At 39.5% G+C, this 24,732-nt stretch overlaps 1 protein-coding gene across 1 annotated transcript in view; it reads left to right on the top strand.

Moving 5' to 3' along the window:
• The window catches only part of necab2 (N-terminal EF-hand calcium binding protein 2), a 97,083-nt gene that overhangs the window by 66,289 nt on the left and 6,062 nt on the right, over positions 1 to 24,732 (top strand). The window contains exons 9-11 of the mRNA XM_026364701.1: positions 2,050 to 2,106; positions 19,763 to 19,875; positions 24,157 to 24,234. Of these exons, the coding sequence (XP_026220486.1) occupies positions 2,050 to 2,106; positions 19,763 to 19,875; positions 24,157 to 24,234 (248 nt within the window). The remainder of the gene's footprint in view (positions 1 to 2,049; positions 2,107 to 19,762; positions 19,876 to 24,156; positions 24,235 to 24,732) is intronic.

The following is a 24,732-nucleotide window of genomic DNA, read 5'->3' as shown; positions in this document are numbered from 1 at the left end:
GTGCAGACACCATTCATTCACAGTTGATGATGCTCATCAGTCACCTTGGTGACAGAAACCTGCAGCGTTCACTGTGATTTATTAAAGCAGGTTTATATAACTCTGACTCAGTGGCAATGAGAGCGGAGGAGAGAGCTAGAAATCAATGTCTCGGTCAGTTCACACACTGCATCGTGAGCTCACCTGGCTTTCTCGCGTCTTGAAGAGCATATTTGTATTTATTTTTATTTTAACACAACTACGTATTTACTGTGTCAGTTAGCAGTTGTGTAAACTGCTTGGGACCAGCTTCACTAGGTTGCCCATGTACTTCATGCACAGCATGCAGAGGCAGACAATCGTTCACGCTCACATTCACACCTACAAGTAACTTAGAGTCACCAGTTACCTTTAGTGCATGTCTTTAGATTGTGGGAGAAGGCCGGAGTAGCTAAAGAAAACGGCGGCAGGTACAGGAAGAACATGAAAACCACATGCAGAAAAGCCCCAGCCGGTCTGAATTTGAACCAAGGAGCTTCCTAGTGTTCATCTTTGGGTACATCCCAATTCTCTTAATTACAACCACATTTCCCTGACTCGCATCTTCTCTTTGCATCTTAGTCCCTCTTAATAAAGATGATGTACATGGCGAGATGCAAGGAAAAGATGCGAAGAGGGAGGAACAGAGGAAACATTTAAGTTAATAGACATGTGGTGTCCTTTCCTCTGAACCATCATCTGCCAAGACATCTGTTTATGCACGAGTTACCACTGTCGTGTGCACAGTGTATGTTTCAGTATTTTTACTGTCCTCACTGTGTGGTTAACTTAGACTTTAACACTCAGACACGTGCTGAGCTCATGGTTTTTATGTGTAACAGGATTATTTCTTACTTGCATTATTACATTTATTGTGATTCAGTTTTTAAATTCATTCGTCATTGGTCCAGATTATGATTAAATGTTTGTCTTATACTTAGTCAATTATTATTATTATTAACTTTCTGCTTCATTCACAGTCTCTTTATTCATGCTTTGGTGACCACACCCCCATAATTCACAGATGTACATTACCACAGCATCATTTGACTGTGGAAGCTGTTGAAGTTGGGTTCTTTTCTACTCCCCCTCTCTCTGTCTCTTTATCTTCCTGCATTAACAAGAGTCCCATGCATTTAGGTCTTAAGTCATTTTATTAACTGTTGGGTAGCTTAAACCAAACCAGTGCATCACCATCACATTTTGGAGCTACTGTCCCTTGCCTGTGCTATTTCCTTTTAATTTGCTGATTTCTTTTATGGAGTAGGAGAGATTTCTAGTCTGTAATCCTTGAAGGTCATGGTGATGGGTGAGCTCGGCTTTCATTTTTGTATTTTTCCTTTTTTTCTCTATTCTATAAATAGAAATAAAAAACCTTCTAAAATCTTAATTTAAATTATTCAATGATCTGCCAAAAGAAAAGTGTTATTTCAGAAAATGTAACGAAACATTTCCAACCTCTCACATTATCACAGGCCTCACACAGACTAGCTGCAGCTGATAAAATCGGTTTTTCAGCGGACAGTATCCACAGGCGTTGGCTGTGGCCTCCTATTGTTTACTTCTGTGTGAAATCAAACATCCATTGTTTCAAACATTACTGTCAGTGTTGATGGTATTTCTGGCTCCATTATCAAACTGCATATGTGCTGTGCAAAAATGGGAAACTTGACAGGCATAGCAACAGTAACTAAGGGGGTAGGTTGTTCATCCCCTGATTTCGCAGCCTTATGAAAACTCTCTTAACTAATTCCTACCTCCTATAGCTCCCACATCCTGACGCTGCCTCTATTTCATTTTGTGATTGTCTTATTAGCATGCATCCATCTCACCTCCAACCCCTGCTGAACTTTTCAGACTTAAAAACACATCAGTTCGGTTTTCATGCCTGTCTTTGCTCTCAACGTGTCCACTAATATCTCTTGTTGTGAGTGACTAATGCACCGCTTCAAGCTGTTGTTGTGGTAGTTTCTGTCGCTGGCCTTGTTGATTGACACGTTGCTGCTGTCGTTGTTGTGCTTCTCCTTGCAGACTGTCTGGTTTGATCTGCACCAGAGGCTAACAGACACAGATGGCACCACCAGTGCAGTAAGTACCCATTAAATGAAGAGCTGTTGTACATTACACTGCAACACACAGCCCAAGGTGCAGCATCACTTGTACTTAGAAGCACTGTGGCAGCATCACGGGCTGCATGTTACAGAGCTGAGACATGACTCTGTATTGGAATTAACAGCACTTGTGCATGACCTGTGCCATCCAAAAATAAACCGAGTCTAGATGCCTGAAGATTTTAAAAATGATTTCCCAGGAAATGGGCTTGTTTTATTTTGTTGTCTGGACCTGAATAATTTAAAGACGTTGAATGTCCCCCGAAAGAATTAATAGTAACACACCATCTTACAATGTCACTGACAGAGAGAAGTATCGGCTGTCCTGGGAACGTGCAGCCCATTCAGGGTGTGTGATATTCTCTGTGATAGTGATCTGTGGGCTTCAGTTACAGAAGCTCAACAATTTGACGTCATTTTCAGATCTTACTTCACCCAACGCTTGTAATGCCTGCAGTGAAGTGGAGATAAGACAGCGAGAGCGCAAAAGCTATCTTACAGTCCTGAACGCCTGCAAAAAGACAGAAGCATTCTGTATCTGAGAAAATTACTGATCTATTGTAGTTTTTCATGAAGCAAAGAAGATAAATGAGAGGAGTTTCCTGCAGGAGTAGAGCTTACAGTTGGTGTGTCAGACGTCCATGTTAGAGAGAGTGCTATACAAAGTGTAGTTCAGTAAATGATTCTGTCTAAGCACAGAGACAATAATATGTATATCTATTCTGTTCTTTGTCACAGTTATCAAGCATGTGCACATACAGTGTTTTACAATAGAGGATAAAAATGATAAAATGAAAACCATCAGTGTAGAAAGAGATTGTTCAGCTATAGGTGGAGTGAGAAGATTCCTAAACTGAGCTTTGTTTTCCCATATTGTTAAAGGTAGGGTATGTTTCCTGAATCATACAACACAGAATCCAGTTCAGAGATTATTTGTAATCCCTGTTTAATGTTACTGAAATGTTTCCATAATGTTCCTGACCTGATATTTTGTAGCCACACAACAGTAGGTTTTCAGCATGATATTATAGCGTCATTGTATGTGTCCTGTGTCCATAACAAAGCAAGCAGATAAAGAGGTAAAGAAAAATAGAACTGAAGAATCCTGCATGAACAAGATGGTAAAAACACAAAAGTCAAAGATCCTTAAGAGAACTGAATGAATACTGAATGGTGAGCAGGTGAGTAACAAAGTGAAATGTTTTTTATCTTACTTCAAAACATGGCTAAGGATGCATGTGACAGTATGACAGTTAACAAATATTAGTTTATACAACTGTAATCAAGACACATGCAGCGTCTTAAAAGAAACACAAAAGACTCTGGTGAAGATCAACAACTTGCGTATCCACACTGATTTCAAAGAAATTATAGGTCCAGCATTGAGTGGAAAGTCCACACAAAAGTCTTTCATTACAAAAAAGGGGAAATAATAGTAATAATAATAATAATCCCTGAACAGTCCAGAGAAGATAGAGCCAGATTACAAACTGAGACAGGTCTGTGTGTGTGTGTGTGTGTGTGTGTGTGTGTGTGTGTGTGTGTGTGTGTGTGTGTGTGTGTGTGTGTGTGTGTGTGTGTGTGTGTGTGTGTGTGTGTGTCAGACACTAATTAGCAGAGTGTCTGCAACTGGTAAAGTGTGAGGACGTGAATCTGGGTCAGGTAACTCAGGCAAAGACAGCTGGGAACCTGAGGGCAGTGGCGACAAAGAGCCAGAATAAACAAAGACTGGAAATGTACGATGCAAGCAAATAGCACAAGTCATAATCTATGAAGAAGATTCTACTCAGAAAACAGAAATCATCCTTTATATAAAACGACTGACTGCAGCATGATCAGTGTGGCTAAATTAGCAGAACATCTCCAACTGAATAAAAAACTGAGTTAACTCCGAACAAACTAACGTCCACCTTTCTCTTCATAGTGTTTTCTGTCTTTATCATATCTAAAATACACATAAGGTGCGCACATTGTCACGACACGTTCTTGTTTTATAAATAACGTCTGTGTGTGAAATGTAATATTATTCTTTTGTGTATATGCATCATATTTGGCTGCAGGTCTGTGGAGTTATGGTAAAATCCAGCTCCTCTTCCTCAGTCTGCAGGACACCAGTGTAATAATCACCTCCCACTTTTACCCACAGCATTCAGGCCATTTACAGTTTCCCATAGCTCCCAGGAAGCAGCCCTGACTAAATAGTCAGGTTGCCATGGGCAGAGACACAGGAAGGTTATTATAAGACAGTGTTCATGAGCAAGTTTCAAGATGTCACTGACCTAAAAAGGTGAGCTTATTCAGACAATGAAGAAAAGAAGTCAACTTAGAAACAAACGTACATAGAAAAAGTTTAGTAATTAAAGAAGTAGCTACCAGTAATCACCTTGCTTTGGTCCATTTGGATGTCTGTAAACAGTAACAAGATCCAGTGGAGTAATTTTGGCCTCATTTGTACGTACGTACATAGATACTGGGGGAAACACTCCGCTTCAATTCTCATAGTAATGTAGTACGAGCTCCGTCTCATCTCATCTCCTCACAGCTCCCAGCGTCCCACAGTTCATAGCTTATTAAATGTACGAAGCCGTCAGCGCAGTCACATTTCCAGATATGAAACCAAACATGATTTTCACAGCACAAACACTCATTGTGAAATCTTTAAATGATTCGTGAAAGGATGTTTTTCACATTTCCACCTGTAGTAGCCCACTGTGACAGTACAATGTAAGAAACTAATGTCACTGGCATAAATACAACGTTTTAAAATCTGCCCATTCCTACACCAACACAAACAGTTTGACCTCTCCTGTGACTTTGTCTTCACATGTTGCAGTTTCATCTGTCCAGTTAACGACTCTACTCAATTAAGTAGTGAGTGTTCAACAGTGGGATGCACTGCACCGTATGTTTGGGATTCACTGTGGAGGAAACAGCTGTGAGCAAAATTGAGTTCATTCTTTTTACATCTGATCCTCATCCACAGGGATTATGTGTTTCTTTATTTTAAAATCCCCGAACACTTGGGTTCAAATCATCTATAACATTAAATATTTATGAATAAATGAGGAACATGAAAAGTTCAAGTTCACAGGAAACAAATGTCTTTACTTACTAATAAAAGGGGAACTTATCACAGTCTTGGGAAGTGTTAAAGCTAGTTAAATAGTCCATCAGCTGGCTGACAGTTTTATGAGGGTGCAATGGTAAATCAGTGCAGTAGCTCAGGTAATCTATAATAAATAGATGGTACTTCCACTGCAGCAAGGAAGAGTTTAACGGGTTCAAAGGTCAGTGATGGGATCTAACCACAAAAATCTAATAGTAATAAGATTTGAATGATAAATCTTAAAGACTCAAATTAAAGTCCTCTTGTGGAAATATAGTTACTTTCATCAATATTTATATGAAGTCAGTCACATTAAAGCAAAAGAGTGTCTCTACATCTGCTCACGTGAATGATCTGTTAGAAAAGGGTTGAATATTGTGCTTATTTACAACCTGCCTGTGATTCACCTCATTACATGTAAGCGTACCATCAAAATCTTCTTTTAATGTTAAAATGTTTGGGGGCTTTAAATCTTCTGCCATTCACCTTTCACTTTCTCTCCTGGCCCCGTTGCCTCACCCTCTTATCCTCTGACTGAGTGCATCACCGCCCCATGAGCCTCAGTTACTCTCCTCTCCTGCTTCTAAACACAGATCCATCACAAGAAGTTCATGCTCCTCTTCACCTTTACATAATTTCATCCTGCTTCCCACGGCCAACTCAATCGATCCCCCGCCCCCCCGACCTTCCATTTTTCCACCAGGAGACGGATTTAAACGTGATTACCCTCATCTCTTTTCACTTTCAGTCCTCTGCCAAACCAATCATCCCTCCTCACGCCTCCATGATTCCTACCACCACACAGGGCATCGAAACAAGATCGTGCACCGTATGATGCGATGGTGTACGGCGACAGTTTGAAATTGTAGAGCTGATTTTGCATGTGCCTCTTATTTGTAGTGGACACTTGTGAGCAGTGAGTGGCTGGCTCACAATTTGACTGTCATTTGAAGAGGCTAAATCAGTCCTACACAGTGTCTTCAGTCTTTTGATCCTCTGGAGGGACATCAGAAAAGAGAAAAGAAGCAATAAAAACAGAAGCTGAGAGAAAAAGTGAGGGGGTGAGTGAAAGAGAAGGGCGCATTACTGAGTAATAAGAGAGAGAGCAAAATAGAGAAGAGGAAACAAGGCCACGGGGAGCGTGCATGGCTCTGTTTTGAACAAGGGATGTTTTTAATAGCCTCAGGTGTTTTTTTTTTTTTATCTCTTTACCATTCTTTCCTCCTCTCTTTTTATCATTGCATACAGTGTCTTTGCTCAGCTATGTTTATCTAAATGAAACACATAATTAACTAGAAGGCACTCAGCGCAGAGCACAAACCCACACCAGCGCTCAGCTATTCTCCATCTCGCAAAGCTGCAGCCTCCAAATTAACGTTGGTCTTCGGGGTTTGAATTTCCATAAAATATGATATGAATGTAATTATTTCTCACAGTATGGACAGTTTGCCAGGCGGCACTTTTTGCTACAGTAGTGTAGATTTTACTCCATTGCATTTATTTCATGACTGTAGTTACCAGTTAATTTTACTTTTGGAGATTTTACATACAAAACAAATGATCCTTTTACAAAAAGCTTGATATGAAACAATGTTGTTGATTAAGGTCAAATTAGACCCACTTTAACCAGATGACATATGAGGGAACGTTTCATGCTGATAAGGAGCTGTTGTGACTGATTAGTGTATTTCACTCAGAAACACTAACGTGAACATGATGATTGCACCAAGGTTAAATTGTGCCTGTTTGTCTAGTGTATAGCAGAGCTATTTCACTCTGTATGTAAAATCTTAAATATCAAAGAATCACCAAGCATTATACTTCTTTTCCAGTTTTACAGCAAACGTTCCTCCAGATTTTGATCCATCAGCTGTTGAGGTGATTCAGTCAGGACTGAAGTGGTGGACCTGAAGCAGTACCATCTATAAAACTACAACACTAACATATCTAAAAAGATTTGGACCAAAAGCTGTAGCACTTATACAAATTCTAGGGGGGAGCTTTGCAGCACATTCTGGCCAAATTTATTTTTATTAAGTCTTAGTGATATGTGGCCAAAAGCCAACCAACAAAGATGAGACTATAAATTCATTAGCCGAACAGCCCAATTATTCAACAGTAGCAAATTAATTAAAGAAATGTGTGGGAAAACAGTGAAGAGGTGACAAGTCTGAATTTAAAAATAAACTTAACAGAACAACAGACAATAGGGAGAAAATCAAAGCTAAAAGAAAACTAGTATTAGAAGAAACAGATTGATTTTGATGTGATTTGCATATATAAGTAAGAGTTTTTGTACGTTGCTTAAAAATATGATGTGAAGACGGAAAAATAAATCAAGAGGTCATAAATATGGATGTTACCATATGAGCAGGTCGCACTCTCTAAAGGAGCTCTCGCTTAGCTGGGCCTGCTCTTTGTATTACCCATAATTCTCAGACACCACGCCAGTGCTGACTCAGACGAGAATGAGTCGTAGTGTGAAATAGGTCCCTCCTTACAGCTAATGCGCGCCAACTGAATAGAAAAGCAGTCCATACATTTCATTCAGCGGAAGGCATTCAATCTCTGATGTTAATTTATTATATGTGAAGTAGCCCGCTGAATGCACGCTGCATTTGTGCCGAGTCAGAGGAAAAGGTTGGAACATAATTGTGTAGTTGTACAAGAACATACTGTAATACAGGTACAGTGTAAGTTTGGCAGCTACTCCGAAGTAAAAGTTAGACATTTGGGAAATTTGCTACAAAGTACTTTTGTATTGTGTTTCTTTCTCTGTTTTGCTCTTTTTTTATTTAATTTTAGCATAGATATGACCTATTGAGTGCAGACTGTTTCACATTTTAATATTTCTTTGTCTTTATTTAGGGTTTTACACTCCTCGTAATTGCAGTTCTGTGTAGCATTAAAAGGTCTCAAAAGTCTTACATGGTTTCCTGAAACCTGCAGATGTGCTCCAGTGGTGCACATCAGGGGTAAAGAGTTTGTGTACTGCAGGTCCTTTGCATTCGCTCAGCCTGCCTCTATAAACACAAACTTACTGTAGCTCTGCTCTCTTTCCATGAGGCAGCAGGTGATGGTTTAGTTATCCTTAACTGTTGATTTCTGCTCCAAATTAGCTTCTGTTATCACTCCAGCTAGAAAAAGAAATGTCGTTCAAGTCATTCTCTCGGGAGCATTTTTATGAATTCAATGAATTTTTATTGCAGAAATTATTCATAAAAGAAGCCACAGTAGGACGCTCACTAAGAGTATCAGCAGTCTGTCAGTTACTGTGTGCAGTGAGTTTAAGTGTGGCGATGCATTACTTACTAAGTCTGAAGGTTATATCAAAGCCAGGACGGAAAAGATACAGCAGAATGAGCAACGATTTCTTATTGAATTCAGAGTGATGTTTCAAAATGAAAGAGTGTAGTGAATAGTGCAGAGGGTGAACATGTTGATGACATGTGGATTATTAAGAATGAAAGAGAGGCAGGTCATCCTCCCTTTGGAGGAGCTTTTGAAATATTAATGAAAACAGTGATTGGACAAACAAAAAACTAAACTTTACTACAGTGCCCACGTTTCGCACCGGGCGACTTGTCAGTGCCCTGGACCCAGAGACGGATAAACCTGCAGGACTTTGTTGAGAGGTACAACAAAGGATGCTGCAGGATTGCTATAAAGAACATTGTAACATTACATGTGCCTTATACCACTGTACATAAAGTTTGACATCTTTTAATCTAGTAAAACTGAAGGTTGTATAGTTACAGTAGATGTTTTTTATCTCCCAAGAGCAAGAGCTGGAAATGTTTGTTTGTGTGTAGTTTGAACTGTTAGTGATGGAGTCTGTAATGCTGTGACTTAAGTTCCACTGACATGGTGGGGGTGGATGGAGGGAGTATGATGTCCACAGAGCTGAGGCTGAGTCAACGCTTGTCATTTACGAAGCTGTGAACGGTCATATGATCATTATTGTTCCCCTCAAAAGGGAGTTATTATATATATATATATATATATTGTACTTTTTATTCCACTGTATTTATTTGACTGCTTTAGTTAGTTTTTACTACTTTACTTTACAACAAGACTTTTAATACAAAGGATTAACTGATGGCTCATGGTGTATTATTATGAATGAGGCAGCTGTCAGTGGTTTAATCAGCGCCACCTTTACCAGCTGCTGTTGTTGTTTCTTACTCAGTCTCTATAACACAGATCTCTGTTGTCCTTATTTTCTCTGACATTTTTATCACCTTTTAAAGTTTGTCAAACAAATATGGAGTAGACTCGTACAGCTATGTTACCAATATCAGAGCCTCAATATAATGAAAGTTTAAAATACGTAGTTATCTTAGTGGAGTTCTTGTCTTTAACTAGATTTAATCATTTTACTGCACTTTTACTCAAGCACTGAGTTTGTGTATTACACAACTTCTACTAACAGCCATAATATCAACTAGCCTTTAAGTAAAATGTAATATTTGCAAGCCATTTAAAAGATTTATGTGTTAAGTAGGACAACTTTCTCTAAAGGAATATACAGATGTGAAAATGTTAATGAAATCCATTGGAATGAATAAAGTGAGTGTTATTAGGAGGTTCTGTGTAAATATTGTATTCAGTACTACATTAGGTACACATTGTAAGGATACTAAAGCCACATGTGACTGGGTCATAGACTGTTTTACATTATAAATCATATTGTTACTTATTAAAGTCACTCATGTCTGACAGGCCTGTTGGTTAGAAGAGGTTTATGAGATCTGGCTCTTTTCAATGTCGGCTGTCTTAATATATTTATATATGTGGTGCCACTTGTTCCCGAATGGCCCCTATCGCTCTGGCGTGTGGTGCTGTTTGTGTTCTGGGCGCTGGAGGTTTTCTCTTTAAATTCAATAACTGCTCCTAAGTTCATTAATCAAGCACAACCCACACTGCATCCCCCCCTCCCCTCCTTACCTGCAGAACACAATTTAGTCCACTTAGCCTGCAAAAGTGATAGCTTTAGGGTAGGGGGGGGTGTCTCTGTCTTTCAGCTCCATATATCTTGACTCGGCTTTGATTGCTTCCTTCTAATTGACTTCATTGACTATTTTGTTACACGCTTTTATCCAACCTTCTTACCTAACAGTACTGAAAGACTGTTAATCTCTATTTGGTTTCCAAATGAAGTCGTCCCTTGTTTATCTGTGCAATAGCAACACATTTTTTAATTATTAACTATCATCCAAAACAAAGTAAACAAAACAACAAAGCAGTACAGTAAGTAGGCTCCCTGTTGCACGAACGTGGTAAAAGCAACAGAAGGACAGTGGGGATATAAGCAAAGAACAAAACAAGAGAACAACTTAGAGGAGGAAGAGAAAACCTCAGGATCAAAGCCCTGAAACACACATTTGTCCACACATACACAGAGTACAGTGTCAGCTTGTTTTTGTTGCAGTGCCTAATAGTCTACTGGAGTCAGCACAGCATCATTTCACTCACATATAGGGCTCAGTGAACATGAATCATAATGTCAATATAACTAAGGTACGGTAGACAATAGGGAGACAGAGGGAGTTGTGTGGTTGGGGCAACGAGGCAGAAAGTAAATGGAGGTGAGAGACACTTCTGAATTCAGTAATTCAGTACCTGCCTTGCATGTGGCATGTTTATAAATCACACCTTTCATTTTGTTCCCACTGATTATTTCCTTTGCCCTGAGCCACGGGAGGTGCTTCCTATTTTTTATTTATTTATTTTTGACACGTCCTGTATATGAAGAATAGCATCCGTTCAGCTGTCTGGCATCAGCTGTATTTATGCTTCACAGTCATTAGGAAGCTGACAGGTGATGTGTAATCAAATTCATGTGCGTTTATGTTTACTATCCTCACACCTCTCACTATTACTCCGCTCATATGCTTATGCCAGCGCCAGTTTACTGCCACACCCAGTCTCCCCCCTCATTAGGTTTGTATGCCTCCACGTGTGTTCATCCATCCCATTCTACTGAACACGATCTCTCAGGAGTGCCCTGAGGGAATTTCTTTAAATTTGAATTTAAGAGGGAACCGCTTTGATTTAGATCATAGAGCAACAGTTTAACTGTTTGAGCTGCGTCTTGAGCAGGACAGTTAAAACATTTGCCTCTTAAGAAACAACAATTACAGCCCACTTTATTTCTAAAACAGATCAGGAGAATGACACATAAAGTACACTGTAATTCCAAAGTCACATTATAAGCGAGGGAAACAATTTGACAAATCAAATCAAAAGCGCTTTTCAAGTGTGCAAAATAACTTTAACATTATTAACTGAAGTCACTAGATGGTTAATATTCATTTTTGTTGATTGCTATTTCTTCTTACCTGAAAAAAGCTTTTTGTGTAAATTAGGTTTGCCATTTCCATTTGATTGCGCTCCTAGCCCAATTATTCAAATGCATGATTTTGTTTTCCAGGAGCCATTTTCTATCTATTTATAATGAGGATATTGAATTAAGCTCCAACAATTTCTAATTGTATTCCATATCACACAAGACAATAAATGCATCTGCGGTGTATAACAGTGCAACAGATTTGCATAATAACCATAAAAGCCATATCATTTTACTGGGAACACACCAGCCACCTTGTCAATTTGGCCATCGCTCCTGTATGTGAAGGTAATGTGTCTACACGCGAAACTACAGTAGTTTGGTCAGTGTCACAATTACAAACCGTCTTACTAGACTACAGTGGTAAGAGAAAGAACGGGAACCTTTTGAAATTTAATTCTATATATGATATTTGTTAATACTCTGGACTCAGATAAAGATCAGATCACATTTTATGACAAATGAATGCAGAAAACCACAAAAATCCAACATACCATCATGAAAAAGATTTCTAAAGTGAAGTAAATTTTCTGGACCCCACACTGTGCTGTTCTTCTTAAATGTTTCTGCTGCACCCCCACACTTCACACTTTCAGGATAACAGGCAAAGCTAAGCATTGTCAAAGAAGAGTTGTAAAGTCAGTAAACTCAGTTACAGAGGAATATCTATAGCTGCGCCCGGAGAAATTAATCTTTATATTACTTGCCAATTTAACTCTTTTTTCTTTTTTTCTTTTTTTGTTACTCGAGAGTCGCTGTTATTTCTTCTTGAAAAAGTTACACAGTCTGGTTTTAAAACAGCGGGGAACATCACACTAACATGAGCATAGGTCCAAACTGTGTTTCATCTTTAGTTCATCTGTCTACCTGCAGTACAACCTGTTTTGGGGCTATTACACGCTTCCTGTTTTACTCCTTTACATTTACTTCCTCTCAGACTCAAAATATACTGTTCTGAGCTGAAGAGGCTCAAATATATTTCTGTAATCATGCTGGTTGTGGGCGTGCCATGAGACACATAAAGAGACAGAAAATCCCTCGTCAGTAGATGTAAACACTGATAAAAAGGAATCATTTGGACGCTTGATGGAAAAGCATAAGGCAGTGTGAATGTATTTATGTATGAAAGAATTCATAAGCAGAGAAGAAAGAAATTCATCTGGGAGAATAAATAGGCAGACTTTCAGTACATCTCGATATATTAAATTATGCAGTCATTTAAATAAAAAAAACTTTGTTATGCCTTCCTGGAGGTCATTACAGTTTGAACAACAGCCCATTGTGTTTTGCATATGAACAATCAAGGTAACGCAGTCTGGGAGAACAGAGGGTGAGTAAGGCAGCAAAACTGAGACAGATGAGAAATCCTTACACAACTGCGATACCCCCGATGATCAGTTACACAAGCAGGTTGCATCAGCGGAGCTCAAAGACAGCTGAGTGTATGTATGAGAGAGAGAGAGAGAGCGAGCCTCAGGGGTAAAGAGAGACAGGCAGCCTTACAGAGAAGAGTGTTAGTGCTGTATTTGTCAGCAAGATACATAAAAGGATGGAGCGAAGTTGGTGGAAATATAAAAGAATTTGTCCTTGGACATATTTCAGCTGGTGTTGCATTATGAAGACATCACTGACAGCTGCAATTTCACTTCTGTCTTCTTTATGAGGATTACAACTTGGTGGCCTCTCAGGGATTCACTCAGTATAGTAAATGTAGCAGACAGTAAGGCATCTCCGAATGTAAATCAATTAGCACACATTAACATTTGGTGTGCAGGATATAAATCGGGCCGTGAGCTTCCATTGCTTCCTGGGTGATGCTTTTTGAATGCTTCCTTTTTTGTATTGAATGAATTGTCGAGTGAATTGTGCAGGTACGCCTTTTAAATGTTTACCTGCACTATAAATAGCAGTTTAGCCCAAAGAGATTTGTGGTTGTTTTATCAGGAAAAATATGAATGAGCGGGCCGGTAGTCCCATAGCTTATTAGTACATCATGAAACCTCAAAGTGTAGTGTGCAGTGCAGCCATTCAGTTGGCCCGTTTAGAATTGCAGCAGTAGTCTCAGACATGTTAATTTATTAAACACAATAACATCCAGGAGCTGCACACTACAGCCACTGTCTGGCTCCACAAACTGCTCGTGTTGGAGGTTGAACTTACACTTGTTTTATTGTTTTTGTTTCTGTCCTGTGATGAAAGACGATGCCTGTCTCTCTTTACCCCTGTATTCTGGCTCTGTGTTGCATTTTCCACGCACACAGATCCCGTTCATTGAGGAATGCACAAGACATTATCACCCAGCCTTCCAGTTCCCCTCAGGTCTGTGTGTTTTAATGCCTTACAGCTAGTTGTTGTGGTGTTAAGACCAACAGCTTCAATGCTGTTTTCCACTCTCACAACTCCCACTAACGTTGCTTCATCTTGCAGCTAGCCAAAAGAGCCAGACCTGGTTTCTGACTCTATTAAGAGGAGACCCAAAAGTTCCCAAAAGACCTAAAACAGGGACCTGAATTCATCAGACAGACAAAAACACAATTCCATTTTGATGGTTGCACCAGGCCTGCTACTTGCTGTGCAATTCTGCCCCCAAGTGGCCAAAAAACTGTGTAATGCTGCTTTAAATCCCCAGAGTCGGTTTCTACTTCTGTTTCAACACAGTGAGCCATTTTCTTAAGAGACACAGCATGAAATAGACACTTACCACATGAATTACATTGTTCACTGAACTCAAACAAGCCAAATCTGAAATCATACATCTTTCTTGTCAGATAACCAAGACTTAAAGTCAAATAGCCTGCAAATAAAGAACAGCACGGTGCTGCAGGGCACAAAAGATGACAAACACTTTTTAAAGTAAACTGCTGTTTGTTGTGAGATATCTATTTTTCTTTTCCTGCTGCTGCACTCAGCAGCTCAGGACACTGTACGCCATACTGTAGTCATCCATTTACTACAGTAGCCCAAGGAGAGATGTGCTGGTTGCCCCTGAATTAATGAAGGGATTCTTGCTTTTTTGCTTTTTTTTTTTTTACGCAAAGGAACTCTTTGAGCACAGAGCAGGAAGGAGAAAGAGAGACGAGGAGAGAGGAACTGAGGGAGGAGGGGTGAGGACAGGGAGGAGAGACAGGGATAATAAAGTAAAGGTGAGAAAATGAAAGAGAGATAATAAAAGGATTCTGTGAGATTGAGATTGTGTGTGTGTGTGTGTTGGGGGGGGGGGGGGGGGGTGCTTGTAAGTAAAAGAATTGTGAAGCTAAATGGTGCAGAGGCTTTATATGTCAAAAACTAGGGCAGTAAAGAGAAGTGGGGAAGAAAGGCTTGAGGAAAAGACAGAATGAGGCAGCTGGTGGGGTGATGAAGAGTTGAGAATGAATAAAGGTGTGAGATGCGGGTAACTGGTATTTCCCTGTTTCCATGGTAACACTAGGCTGTCCCCCAACCCCACTATTCCTCCATAACACATATACATCCTTCTGCTATTCCCATAGTTTCACACCCAGTGGGATAACACATCCTAATACAGCACACCAAACACGACAGATACATGCTTAACACGTCTAGTACAGCATACTGTCCTTGATAGATGGTGATAATAATTTCAGCATATTTCACTGTTGTTAGTGTAAAGCTTCACTGGGCATGTTTGCATACGGAGAGAATGGCACATTTTTTAAATATTTTACATTTTACTTTTAGCTCGCTCGCTTCAGTGTTTCCCACACATAGACTTTATTTGAGCGAGCTGCCAAGATATATTTATAGCTGACCAAGCATAATCAGTCACTACAGGATCATTGCCACATACTCAAGAGGTCATAATTTATCACTCTTTCTGTGCCATGCTGTGTTTTATATCGGTTTTGATCTAGTTTAATTTCACCAGTGTTTATAAAAGCTGTTTTAAACGGCACTCGATGGGCCACAAGACATGTGCCAGCACAGTGTGTAAATGAAAACCGTCGTGTTTAGCTTTTTTAGCTTGAGACACGTCTGGCCTAGAACATGCTGGAGTACAGTTTATTGTGCAATGGAATTTTTTGTAAAGCTTTAGTTGGCAGTAAAAGCAAATTGGAGAATGCTGATGAAGAGCAGGAGAAGACATAAATAAATAATACATAATAAAATACGATATAGGCTTATAAATTAAGCTCCACATATCTTTACAACATGTTGATAGTCAGCTAATTGTCCAATCAAACAGAATCACAGATGTAGTGTCCTGTAAGCACACACACACACACACACACACACACACACACACACACACACACACACACACACACACACACTTCGAGCAGTAATTTTCAGGCTTTACAGAGGGATCATTAGAAATGATTTTGCTGACACAACACATGCACACTGAAGATTACAGAGGAAGAGGAAATCCAGGATATCATTTACCGTATATGGACAACTACTGAAAGTAGGGAGCTCCAGACCTCTGACAGGGGTTTATACAAAATGAAAAGCAAACCTTATATTTCAGCTTTTCAACATCTTGAGTTGTTCACTCGACCACTCGACCTGCCCTTCCAGTTTGTGTTCAGAAGACGTAGAGTTTGAAACATACGAGGAAACATACCAGGCAGCCTCCAGCCATCACCTCTTCTTGCATTTGAAAAGTACAAATTTCCTCTAAGTCCTTCTGTTAAAATGATAGATTTATAAAGTTTATGCTCACAAACAAACATGAAAAATGCAACTTCAAGAAATACGCGATTAGTAAACACCGTGCAGCAATCTCATAATGAATGATGAAAATTCATGTCAGCCATTGACTAATGTGTCCCTAAACTTCAGTAAGACAACAGCATTTACTGAAGAGGATCTAATCAGATACATCAATGCTTCTGCAAGATACCTGATGTGGGTTGTTGCTTTATTCTAACACCTTAGCACCATGTCACCATCAGATCTATAAAGCTAATATATTGTGTATATTTCTTGTTATATTATGTCTCACAGTTAATTTATTTCATTTAGACTGACTCATTGACTGAGTCATTTTTAGTGACTAACAAAAATATCTTTGAGGCTTGGCACAGGGTGATGCTGGTCCAACACAGGCTAATAACCTTTCTAAAACCCTGGTCCACAATAACTGTGCCTGTAATGTGAAACATCATTACACAAAACTAACCAAATTAAACTTATTCCATTTTTGAAAACATTCTCCTCCTACAAATCTACAGAGAACATGTGATTTTTGATTTCTAGATTAAAGTTATATGCAATGATTGATTTTCTTCTTAAGTGAATATATGTTAACCAGAAAACTGGTTAGTTTAGCAGAAGATGTTAGCATAGCATAGATAAATGTAATTGGTAGATCGGGGCTTAACTAAGCATAAAGCCTGTAATCAGGGGTAAACAGCTAACAGGGCAAAATCTAACTACTGGCACCAATAAGCAACTGTCATATTAGCAATTTCAATATATTGAATTTGGAGAGGCAACAAGGGAAATCATTCTCAGGCCATCAACATAAAGGTGTTGATTTGTACTGTGTGGTTTGGCTGCACTGCTACTGGGTGGTTCTGAAGTTCAGTATGAGCAGGACTGTAAAAAAAGCCTTTACCCTCATGGATGTAGATTGTATGGTGACCATTAAGGCAGAGGTTGGCAGGGCAGTGAAAACAGAGGTGGAGTGTTTTCCTGCTCACCTCTTCAGGGCCACAGAGTCAGAGTGGCTCAGATTTAATCGTGGTGATTTGTGCTGGGAGGCAGGACAGTTAATGGAGTGGAGGTGATTACATTAACAGAGGCTGCTGGGCAATGCAGTGTCCCTAACTGAGTTGTTGGGATGTGTTATAGTACTTGTGTGCATGTGCTCATGTGTAAAGGTAGACTCTGCAGTATTCTGCCAGGTTCCATCTCTGTTATTGGTGCTTTGCACGCCCATGCAATCATTGCCTCATAAATGGCATACGTGCAACACGTCGTGTAGCTTTACCCACAAAGAACCTGGTGTTTCTTTGTGAACTTTAACGATGCAGTAATGTTGCCTCATGACATTAGTTTAAGTTAATGGCAGCAGATAAATAGTGATTCCAAGAGATAAACATCGTCATTATATACCAATAAAAGAGACAATCATAGCAACAGAGGTGCACCAATACACAAATGGATGCAGAAGCACTGAATGCATGTACAAGCTACATAAGCTATAACTAATATCTGGTCATATAGAGTTTTCTTATTTGGGTGGTTTACAGTAAACCATTGTATTGCCATCTGCTCAGCAGCACTATATCTGATATCTAACAGTGCTGATAATAGCAACGACACTGGACACATTCGCTGTGTGTATCTTAAATATAAGCGGGACTTTCTCATTGTGGAGCAAAAGAGTGGAGGATTAATAAGAGAACCACAGAACCTGAGACAATGATAAGGAACAGCAGCCACCGGGGGTTACCTTCAGGGTTCAGCTTCCAAAATAGCTTGAAACACAGAGAGCAACAGAGATTTCCAAACAGATAGATAGGATTTAGTCTGTGTTTCAGAATAAACACAGAATGAGGGCAGGAGGAGGAGGAGGGGGGTGGGAAAAAGGACAGAGGAGGTGGAAGACGGTTAGTGTTTGGTACAAAGGGTTAGATGAGGTAAAAATGAAGACAACAGAAAAATAGCACAGGGCTGAGGCAGGAGAGGAGAATACGTTAATGCCAGATGAAACAAACACACTGCAACCATTCAGCTACATAACTGCCATTGTTTAATAATGTCACTCTTCTTGATAAATTTCAAAAGTACAAATTGCCAAAGATCTGATACAACCTATTGTATAAGCATCATACATTGATGAGGAGACAGAGGTCAGCATGATAGAAATTTCATGTTGAACCTTTTTCATGTTAAATCTGTATCTAAAACGAAGATGAACCTTTAAAGTATAAAGTGGCAACATAGACGATAGATGTTGCATCTCACTTAGGAAGACAAGGCAGAATAAGAAATGGTTGGTTTAACAGGAAGGGGAGTTATAACAAAGACAAATCCACTGCAGGAGAGCAACGGGCATTATAAATTCACAGCTAAGAGAATAAAATTGCCTGAAGATTGATTTCTTTAAAAAAAGAAAGAAAACAACTCTAATAGTGTGCTCTTACTGTTACTGTGAAATTATTGCGTGAGAGAGTACGTGACCATAACAGTGTGGAAGTGGTCATCGGTGTGTGTACGTGTGCACATTTTTGCATGTGTGCTTGTGTGTTGTGAAGTCTCAGTGAGACAGTGCTGGTGTTATCTAGGTCATAGTGGATGAATATTTAATCGTACTGTATTGGGCTGCAGTAACGATGGCACATAAAAAGCTGCTGATAGCTGCTAATCTCTAATCGAAACCACTGCACAGGCGATGCTTTGGTTCTTCTTGTCGTAAATGAGATAAGCACAAATAATTTAATTTCAAAAAATCCTCCAGGAGAAACACAGTTTCACACAAACACACACAGGTCACAGCCTATATGTCTTAGACTGCTGGGACCCTAAGAAGCATGCCCTCTCTCTGCAATGCAACATCAGAGAGATTGTTTGTAGCTCTAGTGGAGATATAACACTTAAGCCACAGATGACTTGTAGTGAATTACACATTTCCTGGCATTTGGATGTGCTAGATAAACATGCATGCAGCTAAGCTCCTTTCTACTGTGACATACAGTATATTGCTAAATCACATAAATTTACAGATGTTTGTCAGTTAGTTAGTTAGTTAGTTAGTTAGTTTCTAATGACATAAAGAGATGAACATGAGACAAAAGATCTACACTTCACCTTTTATTTCCAGGTGTTTATGTCTGAATCTGATACACAACTTAGAAGATAGCAGTGATTTAAAGAGTAAAATTTGTAAAAAAGTTCAAGTAGTTCCTATTTTATCTTTTTGTTTAACCTAACTAGAGTTTTTGTGCCTAACCCTAACCCAGCACCTAACCCTCAGCTGTTGTGTTTCCATCCTTTATTTTTGAATTAGAAATGCTAAATGTTAACTTGAGCGCTGGTATAGAGATGCCAAGTGAGAAGCGTCACTATGTGACGCTGTGGGATGAGAACAGGTTGGTTAATAAAATACAAGTAATAGGTACTGTATGAGGAGAAACCTACAGTACTGCTGGCTTAATGACATTTTTATCAACTCCATTCATAATAAACTATCAAACCTTTCCTTCTCCACAGTCTTTGTTGCTGATTCGTCAGGAGATGGTAGTTTCCCAGAAGAAGCTCGGCGAGTTTTGCGAGGCTCTGAAGCAGTACCTGAAGAATGTCTCAGCTCAGAGAGACTGCTTTCAGTAAGTTTCATGACTGCTCTGCTGCTGCGGCACACAGCACTGCCGTAATATTAATCATTTGAAATATTTGATGTGTTTCATCGTTAAGTGCTGTCTTAAATAGTCCCTCCTTTGGTCCTGGATGGTACGTACAGACACATGCAGGTATTTAATCATTATCTTTCCAAAAAAATGTAAAAGTGACTGGAAGTGGTTTTGACCAGTGAGACACTAATATGCCTGTAATAAAGGATGATTTACACATGCTGTGCTTCACACTCAGAGCCTTAGGGTGCTCTGAAGAGTCTAATACCCAGAGAAAGTTCCTCAGTATGCACTATGCATAGTCCAGTCTCATATTTACCATATGCCTTTGGCAAGATTGTAAGGTTCTGGCTCTAATGCACTTTTGCATTTGTTTCTCCCACTAGTTACTGCAGGCGGTACTTGAGATATATGGTTTGCAAGACAGGTAGAAACATATGCAGTAGTCTTGAAAAACAAACGTCAAGAGATTAGTAAGAGTAGAGTAAGTCTTCAATCAAGGTAAGATAAAAAGCTAAATCCACCTGCACATCTGAGGTGACAGACAAGAAGAAACCCAAGACAGTGGATATCACAGTCATAAAAAGAAAAGCTATGACACGGTAGTAAATCTGTGTGAAACAAGCCACACAGAAAGAGTCTTGGTGAGAGGAAGGCACAAAGAAAGGAAGCTACCGAGAGCTGAGATAGTGGCACTGTAAAGACTGTATACAGTAGCTGGTGACCGCCTGTCACTTTAGGATCTCACAGTATCTGGGCTGGAGGCATGTAGGAGAATTTCATAGAAAATAGTAGAAATAGAAAAAGATTTGAAAAGTGTGCAGATGGGAAAAGCTGAGAAAAACCTATCCACCAATGCTTACGGCTGTACGTGTTGCTTAATATCACTAGAATGCATTATGATGTTTTCATAGTACAAAGTACATCTAGAATAAAAAAGTACACTTGAACAAAGATTTGGAAAAGCAGCAAAGGATTTATAGTCTTTATATTTCTACCTAACTCCAAAATCAAGACCTGTAGAGCAGCCTCCCAGTAGAGCAGTGAAGGTATATGTTATAACTGTGCCTGTGGTGAGAGGCCGTTTGAGAGCAGATAATGTCCTAAATCATGTAGCCAGAAGATGTTGGATAGTGAAACAGGGCAAAGGTTTTACAGCCCAACCAAGCTGCTTTTCATCTTTATGTGCTGAATTGCTCTGATGTCTCAGGCTCCACTCAGTCAAAGCCCTGTAGCTCCTCACGCCTCTGTCAGGAGAAAGGCTATGCTAAGAAACTTGACACTGGACGTCCTGACCTTCGACAGCATGTGGTACACATACAGCCTGTGTGAACATCCAGCAGCTGACTCCTTGAATTACTGATACTGGTCACAGTTTTGTTTTTCAACCACGTTTACCTCCTTTATAAAAGACGTTCCTGCATCACACATTAACACATTCTATGTATCTGCACTGTGTCAGTGCACAGTAACAGGTCAATTCAATCAGCACTAAGTTTGAAAACCACAAACACAATATACATTTAAAAATGTATGTAGCTTTTATTTAACGCTTTTTTTTTTGACCAGGTTTGTTCAGCAAGTGAAGAATGTGGCCATGCTGATGAATCTAGATGCTTACTACATTTCATTATTGGCAACAGCCTAGCTTGACAATGATTTTCAAGGTCTGTGGGACGCAAGCACATGAAAAGTCTTCACTTTACTGATTCACACACGTTCAAAGCTACTTCACACTCAGACCTGGAGGACAAAAAAGTATGAAATGCTTAGTTCTGGTCAATAAAAAGCACACCCAGGTAGAAGAGGCCCTCAGGTGCAACACTAGAGTCATTTAGATGCTGCTGTTTGTTTGTTTGTTTTTTTATTTATTTATTTTAGCAGTGGATTTTTCACAAGCTCGTTGGTACTTTTGTTACCCTCTTTCTTGTGTTTCGTGTGTTGGAAACACAATACTTACAGGTAGCTGAGGTAAATAACGCATGAGATAGAAGAGGGTTTGTTGATAGATAGCGAGAGCTTCTCATTATCTCAGAAAGGACTTTATTCCTGTGTGCTGTCTCCTTCTTTCGCTCGCTGTTGTGCCAGCGTGTGGCTTTTCTTTTTGTCTCTTATCACCGTTTCATTTAATGTTGTGTTCATTTAAAGTGTGATGTATAAAGTTTATTTAGTCTCTGCCTTTCCTCCTCATTATCTTTTAGGGTGAATGTGTGATTACAGTGCTTTATTATATCCTCCAGCAGAGCTCACACAACTCAAGTTATTGCCTGCAAAGCCCAGTGGAGCTGTTTGGTAGGTAGCAGCAGCCTGTCCTCCCAGTGCCCTCTACAGGTCCTGGCAAGAACTACTACAGAGATACAGACCGATGATACACTGCTCAGACCAAGTGATAAAATGCAATTATCAGATCAGACTGATCACAGTCATCTGAGCTGTTGAGTAGGCCTACCTCAAACATTTGCATAAATAGTGAATTTAAGGTGTCATTAATTATGCCCCATTCCCCAAAGTGTTTAAAATAAGAAAAGAAATAAAAGAAATAAAAGTATAATAATCTTATAAACAATCTGAAATACAAAAGCTCTTATAACATATAATTTCAACATGTTTGCCTTTATTATAAATATTGAAGAAATTGCCTTATAAACAGTTCATATTGGCATGTTTCCATACTTTAGCTTTACTGTCATGTCCATAGTACTGTCCTTCTCATAAAAAATAAATAAATAAAAACCGATTGCAAGCTAAAGAGCAATCTTGCCACAGAGCTGTGCCAACTGGAGAAGAGGAAAAAGCAGAATGAAAACATATTACCTGGAAGAACAGTATTAGCAGACGGAGATGGAAATGGAGTGGTCTTCGATAATGGCCGGTCACGTCAGCTCTGCTCATCTCTTCTAAAAGCAGCAGATAATTTAATGTACTCTTAGGAGAGTCCATACTGAAGATCTGAGGCACAACTATTAATGTTCAACTCTTCAAAAAGTGCCTTTTTTCTTCATGCTATAATAGATAGATACACAACAGTCTTTACTGCATAAAGTTGAAAAAAAAAATACTCTGGACTCTTGACAAAATATGACTTTGATAGAACTGTCCACTCTACAGACTCTTTGTAGAGTAGTTTACCAGTCTGCTGTGAGGAAAAACTCAGGTCATGTAGTGTTTAAACCTAGTCCACATGAAAAATGTAGCTCAGTGAAAGAGACAAAAAAATCAGGAAAGATAATTTTTTTGTGCTTTCACCATGAAAATTGAAATCTTTGAAAATAGAAATGTCTGAAAATTGGAATGAAGATTGTGTTGTGATAAGAAAAAAGTGCCCGGAGAAGACGTAAATGCAAGTGTAATTTCATGCTGAAACAAGTACTGAAATTACGCTGCACCATCTGATCTGCATAAACACAACTTCAGTCACTCAACTCCATCGGTCCAGAGCTGGAAAATGATCAAACAAGTGCCAAGTGACAATAATTGACTCGAGTGTGATGAAAATGCACTCATGCTGCTCTTCATTTTGCTCTCTGTGACATATAAGACTTTATAAAGGTAACAAAACATTCCTAATGACGTGATACATGTATATCATCACGGTACAGTATCAGTTCCAGTTTTGCACTGCAGCCCTTAAATGCAGCACGTGCCTTGAAAACACGAGTGCTGCTATTAACACACGCCAACATAAAATCCCTCGTGGATTGTTTGCAGCACAGCACATTCAGGCTGAATGTGATACGGAGCTAGTTACAGGAAATTGTGGCCTATAAAATGCTTCATAGAACTGGCCAATAACATCCAACACCGTCCCATCCTCGCTGACCTGTTGGCACATTGTTTGGGTTTATTGCTGCGAGTTTCATTTTTATGGATGGGATGTTTCCTCATCTTGGCGTTAAGTGCTGTGACATCAGTATTGTGCCGACACAGAGAAGCGTTTCATCATCAACTCTTTATCTTGTGTGCAGGTCTTTCTCATTTGAACAATGTGCCTCTAATGTGCACTTTCTGCAGCTGATGTTTCCTTCCCTTTTGCTCATACCTCACAACCTTTCCATCATTCATCTTCTTTTCTTTTCTACTATTACTAATCCCTTTCTTCCCTCCTCTACCTACTCTACACATGAATCTCTTCTTCGGACCTCCTCCCTCCTGCCACCCACCCTCCATTTTCTGTCTTTTCCTACCTTCACTTTCTGCACCACCTCACCTTCTCCTACTTTATCCACTTATTCCCATTCTCCTCTGTCTCTGCTCCAGTGTGACTGCGGTGCGTCTGCCGGACGGTTTATCCTTCGTTGTCTATGAGTTCTGGGACGGAGAAGAGGAGTGGAAGAGGTGAGTTTTCAATAGCATTCGGCTTAAAGTCTTCAACCTAATCTCTTCCCCGCTAATATCTGCCAGTCATAACAGTATTAAGAGCTTTCTGATTTTCTCTGGCTTTTGAAAACAAGCTTTTTAAAAAATAGTGTTAATGCATTTAAAGTAGCTGTCCTGCTGTGATACTGAAAATGTGCCAAAGCAACAGGCGGACTGAAGTGTCAGTAAATGCCGAGGAAGGAGCACTGCTGCGAAACATTTCATTTGCAATGCTGAACCACCTTAAAAGTATTAATAGTCATTACTGAGTGTGGACGCTCATTTTGTTTCAGAAAACGCCTCTGAGTCAGCACCGCTCTTCTCTGAAAGTTTGTTGGAACTGAGCAGGCCGTTCATTGTTTCATTGATTGCTGATTGCCAAACAGAGACAACGCTCACTTTTCTTCCATTACTGTCATGAACCTATTGGAAAAAAAAAAAATCCCCCTTCCACATTTAATTAGCATTCTTCAGCCA

Source organism: Anabas testudineus, chromosome 6 (genome assembly GCF_900324465.2).
Source record: "Anabas testudineus chromosome 6, fAnaTes1.2, whole genome shotgun sequence".
In the NCBI taxonomy this organism is placed as follows: domain Eukaryota; kingdom Metazoa; phylum Chordata; class Actinopteri; order Anabantiformes; family Anabantidae; genus Anabas; species Anabas testudineus.
This window is presented reverse-complemented; position numbering and strand designations above follow the sequence as displayed.